Below are 15,716 nucleotides of genomic sequence, written 5' to 3'. Positions count from 1 at the left end.
TGATATCTATATATATATATATATTAAATTCTTAGTAATAAATAATAAAATCTAGTTTCACTATGGACCCCTATACGGGTGAAGGCCTCCTCCATTTTTCCCCACGACTGTCTGTCCTTTGCTTTAATTAACCAATATTCACCGGCTTTTCTTTCCAAAGGCGGTATACCCAAACTAAAAACCACCTCGGCATGTCCCTCTTGTGGGCTTTGTTGGACGCCCAGGGAACCCGTTGTATACCTCCCGGAAGTCTACCAACCACCCCAACCGATTGCTGGGGCTTCTGCGTTAACAAGGAGGGAATCAGGACAGCTTGAACCCCCCCTCAGTGCGTAGAGAGGCTTTTGTAGTGACGGGTAACTAGCCCAATAGCAGCTGGCGAGCGGCAAATTGCCAACGTCTTCTAACCACCAGTCTACGCCGGAGCGAATGCGGGGTTTGATTCTCGTGTCGGGGAAAAATTTAATTTCCTGTTAAAATTCTCAATACCGTAATAATTTTATTACGGTATTGAGAATTTTATATATTTTAATTTAGCTAAATGAAGTCCAACCCTGTGCCTCCTAGAGTGGGAGTTAGGCATTCGTCGCTCGATCCCCATTTTATATTATTATATTAAGGTGACCTTGGAGGGACCGAGTTCTATCCCCGGCACGAATTTTCCTATTATAATGTTAAGGATCATTAAAAGATTAAAAAACTTGGATGTGAATTGCTCTAACTTCATAGCTTAATATTAATTTACTAAGTTAATTGTGGGCTCTTCTTGGGAAGAAGTTATCACCATCCCCTTACAATTATGTGAACATATATGTATGTACGAACGCTTCTTAAGTGCGTAAAAATATATCTTTATTCAAGTAGGCACATAGGTGGCACTTTTGATGCGTACATAAGAATTACACGGTAGTGAGATGATGGCGATAACCACATTCGTAAACTTAAAACTAAAGCTACGAGGGTTCCAAACGCGTCCTGGTCTAAGAAGAAGCCCACAACAAACTTAGCCGGGTGTTTTTTTTTTGTTATCACCATCTCACAATGTCATTTTAAATTATTAGAAGAGCAACCTGGTTAGAGCAATAATTTGCACCCAAGCTTTTTTATCGTTCACGTAGTCCTTTATACTATAATAGGACTTTTCTATAAGCTTACGTTTAATACAAACTTTGAACTTTTTAAGAGACATCTCGAAAATGTCAATTATATATATCATATATGTCGTATGATAAGACCTACAAAAATAAAGAAATTTTGAATTTGAATTTTGAATTCGATCCTTTATTTTCCGGAGTTATATGCGATGCTAATTAAAGCAATTAAAATATCACTTGATTTAACGGTGGAAACAAAGATCTCAAACAATCTCTGCATGCCTGGGAGTTCTTCATAATGTTCTCAGAGGCGTGCATGAACTTCACCAAATCCGCAGTTAACCAGCGTGGTAGTTTGACCTATTCTAAGAGAAGACCCCTGCCCTTAGTTTGCAGGCAGTGCCGAATTAACCACGTAGAACAATTGCTACGGGCCCCGTGCGAAAAAGGGGCCGTCATATTTAATACCACTCATCTCAGCCTAAATAACTGACTAACAGACTGACTAACTGACTGAATGACAGACTGACTGACTGACTGACTGACTGACTGACTGACTGACTGACTGACTGACTGACTGACTGACTGACTGACAGACACGCACACAGCCATCGCCTATAGTAATTTAATACACTTTTAATTACCCACAAAATTGTAATTTATAAATAGCAAATACCTATTGTATTTAAGACACGTTTATAAGTATTTAAGATACGTATTGATTATTGAATTGTATTTTTACTACTTTATCCGGCACTGTGAGCAGGTAATGGGTAGATTTATTTACCCAGCGCAGCGAGGTGATTACGGGCGAAACCTTCCGTTGGAAGCTTTTAGTCCAGCAAATACCCAGACACTGAAAAACATTCATGTTCATCACACAAACCTTTTCCAGTTGTGGGAATCGAACCCACGACCTTGGACTCAGAAAGCAGGGTCGCTGCCCACTGCGCCACGCGGCTGACAAACTTACCGTATATTATAGGTATTTATTTATATTATTCATAAAAATATTCATCAGTCATGTTAAGTACAAAAGGTTTGTGTGATGAACATGAATGTTTTTCAGTGTCTGGGTGTTTATCTGTATATTATAAGTATTTTGTGTATTATATTCATATATAAATATTCATCAGCTATCTTAGTACCCATAACATAAGCTACGCTTACTTTGGGGCTAGATGGCGATGTGTGTATTGTCGTAGTATATTTATTTATTATTTATTGTTATTTATGTTCCGAGGCGCATTCTTTTCAAATTGCATTCCTCCGAAGATACGGTAATAACGTATGCAAGATTACGTAATCTGTGATTCTGTGATCAGCGCGCTCGCCGGGATATGGCGAATCGGTGCAATCATTCACAATTTCTGTTGCAACTTTTTCGCATTATCTATACGTACACTTCATGAAGCGGTGATAGTCAAGTGGTACGGACTTCGGCTTCTCTTTGGGAGGGCCGAGTTCGAATCTCAACACGAACCTCTAACTTTTTTAGGGTATAAAATATCACTTGTTTCAACGGTGAAGGATTATTTTGTAAGGGATCCTGCATGCCAGAGAGTTCTCCATAATGTTCTCGTAAAGGCGTCAACCAGCAATCCGCAAAGGGCCAACGTACCCACTATACTACACTATACTATACCTATGATTGTCAGTACCTGTGCCAATTCTGCATGGAACATGTGCTTTCCAAACGGGCTATCATGGGCAGGGGACAATAATATCCCCGGGGAAAGGATAAAAATGTATCTTCTCCCACAGCTTTATCAACTCTCAGAGCACTGGTGCACAAGTGGTAATAATATCCAAATAATATATGTGTAATAATAAACGGGGGTAAACTTCTCCTATTCCACTTTTCTTGTGTATAGCGTAATATCATACAAAATGCAACTTTATCAATAATTAGAGTGTATTATACGAATTGTTTAATCGACTGTAATTCGAGTGACAACATAAATTTAAGCTGTTAAATTGTAAATAGGCACCCACAAAACAGGAATACCTAGTGTGGGTACCATCGGTCGGTAACATGGAATCTGTAAATGTTGTTTTTGATAATAAATATTTTTTCATCCGAGCTTTAGCAGGAGGGCCCGTTTATTATATCCCTTGTTAGGGGGATATAATCGGGAGATATAATTTTTATCTCCTGTCCGTGTTAGCCATGCAGAAGGGTTTCATATAAACTATTTCGTTAGGCTATGTTTACTAACTAATTTAACTTAGTATTTTACTAATCATTTATGATCCAAGTCGGTCGAAATAAATGACTTTTATTTTATACTATAGGGCCTAAACCCTTCTGATTGTGGGAGGGATCATCGACCCAGTGGGCGGGTAATAGGTTGATATGATGATGATGACGATCTATACACTTTTATTAACGATGACAAAAAACGGTGATAGCTTATTAGATAGGATACAGTCTCTCATTGTTGGGAGCGATTTCGAACCGCGATATTTTTAATCATTTTCCGGAGTTACGTCAGTGTTTTAAGCAATCAAATATAACTCAAAAAAACTCGAGGAAACCTGCAAGCCTGAGTTCTCCGTAACATTCTATAAGGCGTGTGAAATCTACCAATCTGCACTTGACCAGCGTGGTAGACTTATCGTAAGCCCTTCTCATTCTAAGAGGAGACGTGGCTGTTGTGGGCCGGTAATAGGTTGTTGACAGTGGCGTGCACATCATACATGCACAAAAGCACTGTCTACCCTAAAATTGATATATAACTCGTATAGGAGGAGGATTTTTGCCGTTGCTCTTAATTTTCCCGCTGTATGCATACCCTGATAAGAAACCCAGGGCACGCTACTGGTTGATGATGATGATGAATGATGATATGATGAATGATGATGATGAATCTTAATGACAAGTTTGCTTGGAAGCATCTGGCTCCGCTTTCATCTCTCACAAGATAGAAAAATGAATGTTAAAATGTAAAATGTAAATTTTTGATGTTGGAAAAGATCAACTGCTGAGTTTCTTGCAGGCTTCTTCTCGGTAGAATCTGCCTTCCGAACCGGTGGAGTCACTACAAACAGACATACTTGACGTTTCAAAAGTGCTTATATTAGGCCTACTTGAAATAAATGAATTTGAATTTTGCATTTTGAATTTTTTGAATTTTGAATGAGTTAGGTATAGTTATGCTATAATCAGAGCTATTTAAAAATAATCCAATTTCATTTAATTATTACGTTTGTGTGGTTATGAGGGTATCATTAACAATTCGACATACCGATGTTATCGTGGAGGCGAAATTATCGCGGAATTCCTTTTAAATTTTAAGAAAAAAAGAACTTTACAAGGAATAATTTGAGGTCAAAGAGGCGCGTGATCCCTGGATAGTGCGGATAACAAACTGACTCTGCGAGTTGGGCTCACATCTAAAGTTCCGTAGGAAATAAAAACACGTAACTGCAACTACAATTAAAAAGGAAGTTGTGTTAGTTACACCATTTATAACTCAAGAACAGCTGGAACCATTTTTATGATATTTGATTTTTCGGATTTCTGTTAGTCCGGAATAGGGTAATAAGTTTTAAAATATAACATTCATCAAAAACAAAAAGATCCGCGGTATGAAGTTCGCCGGGACAGCTAGCAATTATATATCCATGGGCCATGGCTTTAAAGGTTCATCGCGAGGTATTGGCGTGCATAGAGGGTATGCACAGGGCATGCAGATGATATAAAATGAAGAAAATTTCCAGTACGAGGTTTTAATACTTAAGGGTAGCCTTTTTATAACTCTTACAATGCCTATGCTTAAGTTATTTAGAACTCGTATTGTGGATTTTCTTCATTTTATATCATCTGCATACCCTGTGCATACCTACCCTTTTTTTTTGGCGTGGTAGAAAAGCTTTATTGCTACATTCCAAATTTGGGCAGGACGGAGGTTATGTGGGGCTCTCCCCTCTAAAAGGGGTATACCCAAACTAATGTCCGTCTGGTTGGCTTTGTTAGACGCCCGAGGAACCCGTTGTGCAAACCCCCTATGTACGCCACTGTCGCGAGGGGAAGTCGACCAGTCCTCACTTATTTAGCGTGGTAGTCTGGGGCCTAAACTCTTGTCTGAGTAGTGGCCCGTGCTCTGGAGTGGGCCGGTAAAGGGTTGATAAGGATGGCAATTTTAAGATATTGTATTTCGTAATGCAATTCTTGGAATTAACATAATATTTATGTGAATATAAACTACTTGATTTCTTGGTCTTTACTATTGCATTAAAACTTAAACAATCAGCGGGCCTGAGTATGAGTGAAAGGTACGAAATATAAATATAGCGATATTCAAAGAAGAATACAAAAACCATTAATTTGTAGAGAAAAATCCTCTTGACTTATTGGCGTTAAGTTACAAATTTCTTTTTTTATGGCTATTCTAGCTAAATCATTATTGTATATTATATATATATATATCTTTATACATATATTTCTTGTGTGCGTGTGTATGTCACTGAACTCCTAAACGGCTGGACTGATTTGAATGATTTTTTTGGTATGCGTTTGGGTGGCACCCTGGATGGTTTAGATTCACAAATCAGCACGACAGATGGCGCTGGGGTCCGCTAGTATATATGTATATATATACATATATATATATATGTATATGTAATATTATATTGTAAGTATATGTTTTCTTTATTATTTTAGACTTCAAATAAAGTATTTACAAACAAAAATACCGGAACGCTTATTACTTAGCAGCATGTAATTCAGAAATTATAAATTCCCAAATGCCCCTGCTGTGAATCAAATCCGGGATCTCCAACTTAAAACCACAGCGCTCACCGCTGTGCCACGTAGGTCGTTAAAATTCTCTTTACTTTACTTTACTTTTTCTTGATCCACGGAGCCCTAAAAGTAATCTGCGTGGGGCGCGGCAATTAGGGAGGCGGGGCAACTCCGAGGATGACCCCGCGACCTCGCGCTCGGACTGTATGCCGACTGCAGGGTCCTTCGCGCCTGACGCCTGTCCACTCGCATTTTGACGCGGCCATACATCTAGCAACTCGCCTTGCTGAAGACGTAACATCAACATTCATCTATTTTACGTAAACGGATGGTTTCGGAAAACTTAGTACGGAGACAGGAACAGGAGGACCTATAAATGTCCCACTGCTGGACACAGGCCTCAAAGCACACAGCACACTGCGGGCTAATACTGAAAATTTTTCACAGTAAAACGCCATAGCTAACATTTGGCCCGACCTTTTGGTTTTAAAAAATATTTTATTACCGTGCCAAAAGGCGCGGTTTTCTTGCACTGGGTTCAGCAAAGTTTGGAACAAAACATATAAATTAGAAAAACACATGACCATTTCACTTTTTGTTAACGCCATATTTATTTGACCGAGTGGTCATGTACTTTGCCAGAGGCAATCGTAGCTTACAGTAATGCGGGCAAGAAGCTTTAGCTTTGCTATCCCGCGTTTCTTTATGGACACAGTACGCACCCAAAGGAATCCCTAAATTACAGTCCTGACTTTACCGATCACGATTTCACCCACTTTCCCGCTCTTATCTTAAATATTTATTACTTTAAACCGTTACACCGGTATCGAAATAATACCTCCAACCTATCTAGTAGGTAGGTATTACAATCTTAAAAAAATATCATGTCTCAGTATAAAGCAGCTTATGAATACATTTTTAGTGCAGCTTTGCAACTGAAGTTTGACTAGCAAGGTAGATACAGTTAAGTTTCGGTACTATACGTACCTACTTCTCGCATTGAATTACCTAAGTACAAGACTGGGCTAACGACATCCTGCGTTAGTCATTTCCTGCTACAATCAAAGCTTTGTAAACTTAAAACGAAGGTTAGTCAAAGGCGTTTTAAATTTGTGTTTAACAAAATATGATACTAAAAATATGATACTTAAACCTTCCACCAACACCTACGCTTTTGCTGTAATACTATTTTATAATAATATTTATTTATTAGCAAAATTGCAGGTACATAACAAGTTAAATTTAACTAAACAGTCTCTTAACAATCGACTGTCACAGACGGTGTGCAAACGTTTTAAAAATAAAAAATAAAATAAAAATAACCTTACAATTTAAAGAATAAAAATACAATAATCAGAAATAGGTAATATGTAATTAACTACTATAACTAACTAACTGTATAATGTAACTGTTTATCTGACAACTTTGAAGGCTTGAAATATTTAATAACTAGTGTCGAAGGTTCTAGAGCAGAACAAACCAAAATTTGTTATCTCTTTAGTACCAGTAGGCCACCATGTTTATCGTTTTTTCATCAATCATCAAGTTCAAATGTGTCCTTAACAGCATCTGAACTCAGATATGGCTGCAATTTGCTTTGCGAGATGATCCATTCAATATTTTTTGTAAGATCCACTTTCGTTGACCTTACCATTCCATGGACTACTGATTTATTCTTGGCTGACATGTAGGGCTAGCATGCGCACCACGTGTTAATTATGTGTACGCATTATCTAGTCTATCGCTATAGAAAAAGTAGGTACGAGTAACGGGTAGAGATAATTATCTCGTGGGACGTATGCTAGCCTTGCTGGATGCAACTTGGGTTTATATAGACCGCTTAGTGCATATCAACCCATTACCGGCCCACTACAGGGCAAGGGTATCCTCCCACAATGAGAAGCGTTTAAGAGCATCGAAATACTATGACGCAAGAGTAATATGAACCTTATCCTTTTTTTATAGCAATAAATGACGGACCAAGCTGATGGCCCACCTGAAGTTGAAAACCATCGATTAAGAACAGAGTAAAACTCCGCGAGCATGCCAAGAACTTGTCCTAAAAGTCGCCAACCTGTGTCCGTCAACTTGAGGCGTAGGTGTTAAGCGTCATTTGCTTGTAATTTCACCAGCAACCACTCCCTTCAGACCGGAACACAGTAATGCTGCTTGACGGCAAAAATAAGCAAGGCGGTAGTACTTCCCCGGACGAGCTCGTATTAAAAAGCTATATATACCACTAGTAAATAAACTGTTTTTAAATGAGTAAGTATGCACTATCTGTGCTAATCAGTCCAACAACCCCATCAGTCGAAACGCCAATATAAAGTCCTAGTGTCCCAAGATGGCTCTCAATTTGTTCAAGCATTCCCACGAAGCTTCACTTCGGTTTTACGCTTGCAGATAAAAAAAAATCATTTATTTCAAGTAGGCTTATATAAGAACTTTCAAAACGTTAAGTCTGCCTGTTTGTATCGACTCTACCACCAGTTCGGAGGGCAGATTCTACCGAGAAGTAGCCGACAAGAAAGTCGCATGTAAAAAAACAGCAGTTCGAATATTCCATTTTTAAATAGATCGCACAGTCTCTTCATGAAATAGGATACTGGTAGACGCGTAGGTATTTTTATAACTTTTATAACACTAACTTAGGATATTCAGTGGCTTAGGCAGTAAACTGGATAAAATGTGCTCGGACAAGCAAGAGAAGTTATGCAAAGTTCGCATACCTCGGGACTTGCGTACGCATAACATAATCGATTAGGAAAATGCCTTTGAAGACATGGAATTTAAAAAGGTGTACCTATAATGTGATACAAATAAGTATGTCTTTTATTTCGTCGTCCTACTAATAGGTATTATATGTTTGTATGGATGGATGGATGGATGTTTGTTACTCTTTCACAAAAAACTACAAATCCAATCTGAACGAATTTTGAAATGGAGATAGATTATATCCTGGATTAACAGATAAACTGCTTTTTATCCCGGGAAGGAGTACGCGGTTCCCGCGGGATTCACGTAAAACTAAAAATACGGGAACGCAGCCGCGGGCAACAGCTGGTCACCTATAAGCGTGTGTTGGGCATCCCTCCCTCCAAGCTCGTCCAACGCGTGTTGGCGGGCTTTTTCAATTATTATCACATGCTAGTAATAAAAACCTTGACCAACGCCAAATTCCTACCAGCGCGCTGATAAAAAAAAATGGCTAAGTATTGCTGGCCCAAACTGGGAATCAAACCCAGAACCCCGTGAAAGAACAAACGAGGCAGTTTAATAAAGGTATAGCTAACGAAAGCACCTAGTAGATACTCAATTTATTGTTTAATTGCGAGCGCAACTCGACTCTGCGATAATGAGTAGATACATTAATATTAAAACAACTTAGGCACGCGGTTTTATCCATGTGTACTACTTGCTTGTACCCCTGCTTCTCACTTACCTTACTCTAATTACGCTATACGGGCTATGTCTTAAGGAAATAGTACTAGTAGTACTATTAAGTACTGTGAAATATGCACAAACAGTTACACATTTAAACCTACCTTTATGTAATTAATAGCTTTTTTTTAACAATAAACGCACCTGAGCCCAGATTATTAGTACTTGCTTGCGTTAACAAAATGTTAGAGTGCGTTAATTCCATGATGGTGAACAAGAATAGCGTTTAAGATCTATCTCATTATGTTGTCTTGAAAGTAAGACACATTAAATAATAATATTTATAATAATTAATTATTTATTTGGTAACTATGACACATTTACGCTATACCTAACAGAAAAATTAAAGACAGTAATACTAAAAAAATAAATCATAATCAAAACTTACATGAGATATTGATATCAAATATACAAAATAATTACAAATTAGAATAAAAAACGCTGCCACTGAAATTCAGCGTTCACTCTGGGCCCTATTACCTCAGTCGTACGACTTGTCGGTCATGCGCTGGTAACCTTCACAAACTAAATTGCCTAACCGCTTGCAACGAACCACTGTCGTGCAAAAATAATGCCAAAAAGTTATTTTTTATCCCTACAAGTAAACCATTGACTGCAATCTTATCTGGCTTAGTGTAAAGATGGTAGCGGGCTAACCTGTAAGGGAGTATGGCTAGTATATTTAACACATACCTCCCCAGTCCCCACCCATCTGTAGGTATCCATATCGTACCCAGTGGCGTTAAGGGTAGGCTTTTTGTAACTCTTACAAAGCCTATTCTTAAGTTTTTTATAACTCGTACTGGAGATTTTCTTCATTTTATATAATTTGCACACCCTGTGCATATCGGTACGATCAGTGGCGTGCATAGACGCCACTGATCGTACCAAAACGCTAAATCGCTTAAGTATTACATATAATAAATTATTAATAAATATTAAGCAGCATTCTTTTTCTGCGTTTATTACGGTTTTATTTTACAAATTCCGTGAGAACTTAGAAAAAAAAACTTACTTTCGTGGTTTTTCTGGGATAAATAGTAACCTTACAAACTTACTCTCTGTTCTTTATGCCAAAAATGAAGTTGATAGGTAGCTAGTTAGGGCTTGTATGAAGGAACAAACTTTTAAATTTTTACTTTTTACGGTATACTTTACTATAAGTTAGGTTTATTGTAATGTTACCACAAATAAAGAGGTTTTGTTCAAACACGCTATCGCATGAACAGTATTAGTAAGAGGATAAGAAATAAGACTCACTTTCTCGCAGTTTCCTCAGGATCTTCTTCATGATGAAGGAAGGCCAGACAGGGCAGGTGTTTTCCGGCACGCGTTAGCAAACTAAATGCTCACTGCAACACTGTCGGATCGTCACGCATCGTGTACCGCGCCGGTATCGTCTCGGGGTGGTTAAACTCTGACAAAGGGCGAATTACTCATCGCAAATTAGTCACTAATGAAAAACTTACGAAAATGGCAAGGTCTTACGATCTTACCACTTTGGCTCTGGTATACGCCTAATTAGTTTACGTAGCTATCTATACTTATACACGTACGTCAAGTCTATATTTTCCTACCCGTCTTATAACGTACACTTCTTTTCGTCACTTAGTGTAAAGTTTATTTGGAAATGTTAAAAAAAACATTTACATAGTGGAACTCTCTTTTTATTTTGTTCATTTTTATTTATTTTAGGTACTTTACACTCAAAAGTAAAAAAAACAGATTGCTTTTGATTTATAAAACATACCTTACACTAAAAGTAATGAAAAGTTTGCTTACATTATAAGACAAGTTATTATTATAGTATTTATGTGTTAACCTACCAACTACGTAGGTATACGTAGGCCAGCCAAAAGTCAGCTCTTGGAAAGGTTTGCACGTGTAGTAAAAAACTAGGTAAAAACCATAGCGGCTATTTGAGACTTATTTACGAGTATGTACGGCTAACATAGGTTATCATAGGTAATCATAGGTAACATAGGTAATCGTAGGTGGCGCGTTACCACAATCTGCAGTTGTTTTTTTTTATTATACATTATGTTCATTTGCTTTAACATTTGTTAACTACTGATAACGGATCAAGTGGTTAGAACATATGCTGTCGGATGTAACAGTTGCCGATTATAACATCGGCTGTTTGGATGATCGAATATCTTCACTTCACTTATTGAATCATCACTTTACTCCACTTATTATTGCAGGCATATTTATTTAAATAATCTTTTTATAAAAAGATTTTTTTTTTTTAAAACTATTTAAAAAAAAAAATCTTAAATTTTAAATAAATATGTCTTAATCTTAAATTTTTATCTTACCTAGGTACACTAAATCTTAAGAAATCTAAATCGAAAATCTTAGCTAACGGAAAAATATTCAAACATTTCTTTCGAATCAAGATATAAAAATCTGACTGAATTATGTTCGTTCAGACATCGAGAACAACTTACATCGATATAACTTTATTTTTTTAAAACCCGTGGAGGATTTAAAAATCTATTAATATATCGAGTAATGGAAACCCGAGATTTAGGTAGGTACCTACCTAAGGAATTAATAGAATGCAAGTACAAGTACGAGTAGGTATGCACTTAAAATAAGAAAGGTAAACATTCGAATTACATATTGTTGATGTTCGTGGATTTTTTTTAGTGATCATCATCATATTAACCCATTACCGGCCCACTACAGGGCGCAGATCTTCTCCCACCATAAGAAGGGGCTAAGGCCGTAGTCCACCACGCTGGCCCAGTGCGTATTGGTGGACTCCGCACACCTTTTGAGAACATTATGGAAAACTCCCAGGCATGCCGGTTTCTTCAAGATGTTTTCCATCACAGTTGAAGCAAGTGATATTTTAATTACCTAAAACTCACATACTTTGAAAAGTTATAGGTGCGTGCTGGGATTCGAACTCGGCCCTCCAAAGTGAAGTCGAGCTCATACCCACTGGTCCGATAGACATACCTACTATAACATTTTTTTTTCTAGTATTTTATTTATTGAATTTGCATTAACTTAATATATAAAACAATACAGGTACATTCAAGAACCACGGAGAGCTAAAGTATAGACTCTCATGTAGATTGTAGAGAAACCGTTGAACTCCTCGAGGCGGAAGCACGCTTCACAAAGCGCGACGACATCGTGTGCGATATGCTACACTACCCCACCGACGTGCTCGCTGCTCACTGCCACGGAAACCTCACATTATCTTGTTTACACTTTATATACTTTAATATATAGGTATGTTACTTATGTAGGGTAGGCTATTCTTAAGGCAGTATGATTTAACTCGTGCATGCTACCGCAGAACACACAATGGTGCCAATTCTGTTGAACTAGAAAATACCTAAATTGAGAAATAGATAGAAGTACTTTAAGACACTTGGATAGCACTAATTTTGGACAAGTCACTTAAGTTTTAACTAAGTAATAGTAGACCGAGCTCGATCCCCGGCTCGCACCTCTAACTTTTTGGATTTATGGACGTTTTATGAAATTAAATAACACTTGCAACGATGAAGAAAAACATCGTGAGGAAACCTATATGCCTGAGCGTTCTCAATAACGTTCCACGTCATATTAAAGTAACGATGCCGAACTTGGCCAGCGTTGTGTTCTCCGCCCTACACCCTTCTCATTCGAGAGGAGATCCGCGCCCCGTAGTGGGCCGGCAATGAGTTGACGATGATTTAATGGTTCATAGTATAGGTATTATTTTAATCAGGTCTTAATTAAATAAACGTAGGTACGAACATCTTCCTAAAATATGAAAAAGGCAATGAAATCTTTTAGAACTTTTTGACGTCATAAAACTACTAGAAGCTATGAATAATTCATTGTTCTGTGTTAAACTAGCTACCGATTCGGAATCGGGTTAAAATAAGCCGCGAGATAAGGTCTCGGGAAAGATCAGGTTAGATAAGAGAGTCAGCAAAAATCGTTTTAAAAATATTTCAACCAATGACGTTGTCAATTTAAATGTCAATAAATAACGCAAAATCGGAGAATACATTACATGACATTGGTGAACGTAGAAATATTTACGAAACATATTATTTAATTAAGTTAAGTAGACTCGTATTTTACTTTTTGGGCGTTAGGTACCTACTTCACGGAATCTCAAAGTTCATTATAGTAGGTACTAGGTAAGCATTAATTATGGATACCGGAGAGATGTCTATAGATGCAGCGGATCACAGCTCCATATCGACAACTGGATCTATTCCTAAAACTATAATCTCTGATTCTGTTTCCAAAGCTACATTTAGTTTTATGGAAAAGCGCGAAATGTACAGAGTAATCTTAGACGATAAAGACTGCACCCCAGATGATATAGTGAATTCTGATTTTGTCACAATGGAAGATACATTTTCTCATGCCGCTTTCGAAACCAGAGTTCGCTCCAGAAGCACTGCCAAAGATGCTGGTAAATGCAAATCTACCGCCGACACAGGAATGAAAGTTTACGCCACCACGATCTCCCTTGACGATATCCATATCGACCACACAATCAATACAGAGGTGGGATTCGTTTATGACGATGTCGACTTAGAAGTGGCACCCTCAGCTTTTTATCTGCCCAGAACAATGCCAATCATGTCGTACCCACCTGAAATTTTTGTGATATTGAAAGAAACTGAAACACATTTTCTGTTCGAGTTACCGAGTTTCTCGTACGAGAAAGGATCCGTTGAAGGCAACGCTGTGGAGGAAGAAAATGAGTTCTATCAGTATATAACAGTCGGTAAAGGAAAAAATCGAAAAATGGTGAACGAAGAAACACAAACAAAAGAACTTGTAACACAAACACGTCATACACTTGCTACAAGGCCGCAGAAGAAAAACGCTATCGTGTTTGCCTCTATGTGGGATATGCACGATACGTATGCGAAGCTCGCGATGATAAAACCAAAGGAACTAATTGACGAGATGGTCATGTACCAGTCTGCTGCACCCAATTTATTGCGTAAGAAAAAGGAAAAACATTATGATGCTCAGTTTGAAAGCAGAGGCAAAACTTTCGACGAGATATCAACTTCTCCACAGTTCTTAGATGCAGTCCTTTTAACAGAGCGAGTTCTGGCGACGTTAGAGTATTCTGGTGCGCAAAAAAAGTTTCGCGGTCTCGTTAGGATAAATCCATTGTCGTTAGATTTGGTTTACGTTTACACAATGAAACCTCTTTGGACCCTCGAATGTACTGATACAGAAAATAGACCTATTTCGAGCATTTCATTCAACCCCAAAAATAATAACATTCTAGCAGTTGGATATGGAAAGTTTACGTATGCCGAAAATCAGACTGGATTAATATGTATATGGTGTACAAAGAACCCATGTAAACCTGAGCGGTTATATCGTTTCGAAGATCCTATTACGTCACTAGCTTTTTCAGATAAAAACCCCAATTGGTTAGCGTGTGGTTTTGCAAACGGCGATGTATTGATACTAGACGTAACATCTTACCCGATAAAAACGATTGCTTCAAGCAAACGCGACACTAATCCATGCTTCGAACCCATTTGGACGACAAATTGGCGGGCTCTCGACAAAGACAACGAATATGTTATAACAACATGCCAAGACGGCAGAATTAATAAGTTTACGAGCACGAAAACTCATGCTTTTATCTGCACGCCTTTAATGCGTATATCTACCGTCGAGGGTAAAATGAAAGGTTTAGAAGCACCAAAGCAGTGTCTCAAAGAGGACGTGCCGATCACTAGGTACCCAGCAGCGCTGTGTATGAAGTGGCACCCCAGAATAGATCATATCTATTTCGTCGGGACTGATGAAGGCTGTATCCACAAGTGTTCGACACACTATTTAAATCAGCATATGGATGTATTCAGGGCGCACGCTGGTCCCGTGTACAGCATGCAATTCTCGCCATTTATCGATACTCTGCTTGTTTCTTGTGGGGCCGATAACGCTATCAGACTTTGGATAGAGGGTATGGACGACGTTATACTTACAATGAATTGTCCAGCCGCCGTGTACGATGTAGCATTTTGTCCAGTAAGCTCTACCATTATTATATCGGCGAGCGGTAACGTGCTATCCATTTGGGACCTTCGAAGAAAAACGCACATGCCATGTGCAGAATACACTTTCCCCAGTAATGTAGTGTTAACATTCATACAATTTACACCATCCGGTGACAACGTGTTTGTTGGAGATTCGATGGGACGTATTCATACGTTCCACTTAGAAGACACGCCGATACCTCCATTCTACCAGAAAAAACTGTTGGACGAGACAATAAAAAAGGCTCTGTGCACTCGGCCACAAATGTTGAAGCAATTAGAGAAACTAGAGAAGTTTAGACAGAAATTTGGTCAATAGCCGGTATATCTACCCGTAGTTTCAGATAAAATAGCAATCTATAGAATCCACCAATTAACTATCCTACTACCTACATGTATGTG

The 15,716-nt window shown here is 38.2% G+C and overlaps 2 protein-coding genes across 2 annotated transcripts in view; one reads left to right on the top strand and one right to left on the bottom strand.

Annotated features, from left to right (window-relative positions):
• The window catches only part of LOC120624524, a 31,191-nt gene extending 20,589 nt beyond the window's left edge, over positions 1-10,602 (bottom strand). Inside the window, exon 1 of the mRNA XM_039891122.1 lies at positions 10,543-10,602. Within this exon, the coding sequence (XP_039747056.1) occupies positions 10,543-10,573 (31 nt within the window). The 5' untranslated portion in view covers positions 10,574-10,602. The remainder of the gene's footprint in view (positions 1-10,542) is intronic.
• A 2,844-nt stretch (positions 10,603-13,446) lies between these two features.
• On the top strand, positions 13,447-15,633 carry LOC120624261 (dynein intermediate chain 4, axonemal). The gene has a single exon (XM_039890710.1). The coding sequence runs from the start codon at positions 13,447-13,449 to the stop codon at positions 15,631-15,633; it is 2,187 nt and encodes a 728-aa protein (XP_039746644.1).
• Positions 15,634-15,716: the final 83 nt, after the last annotated feature.

This window comes from Pararge aegeria, chromosome 6 (genome assembly GCF_905163445.1).
Source record: "Pararge aegeria chromosome 6, ilParAegt1.1, whole genome shotgun sequence".
NCBI classification, from domain to species: Eukaryota; Metazoa; Arthropoda; class Insecta; order Lepidoptera; family Nymphalidae; genus Pararge; species Pararge aegeria.
This window is presented reverse-complemented; position numbering and strand designations above follow the sequence as displayed.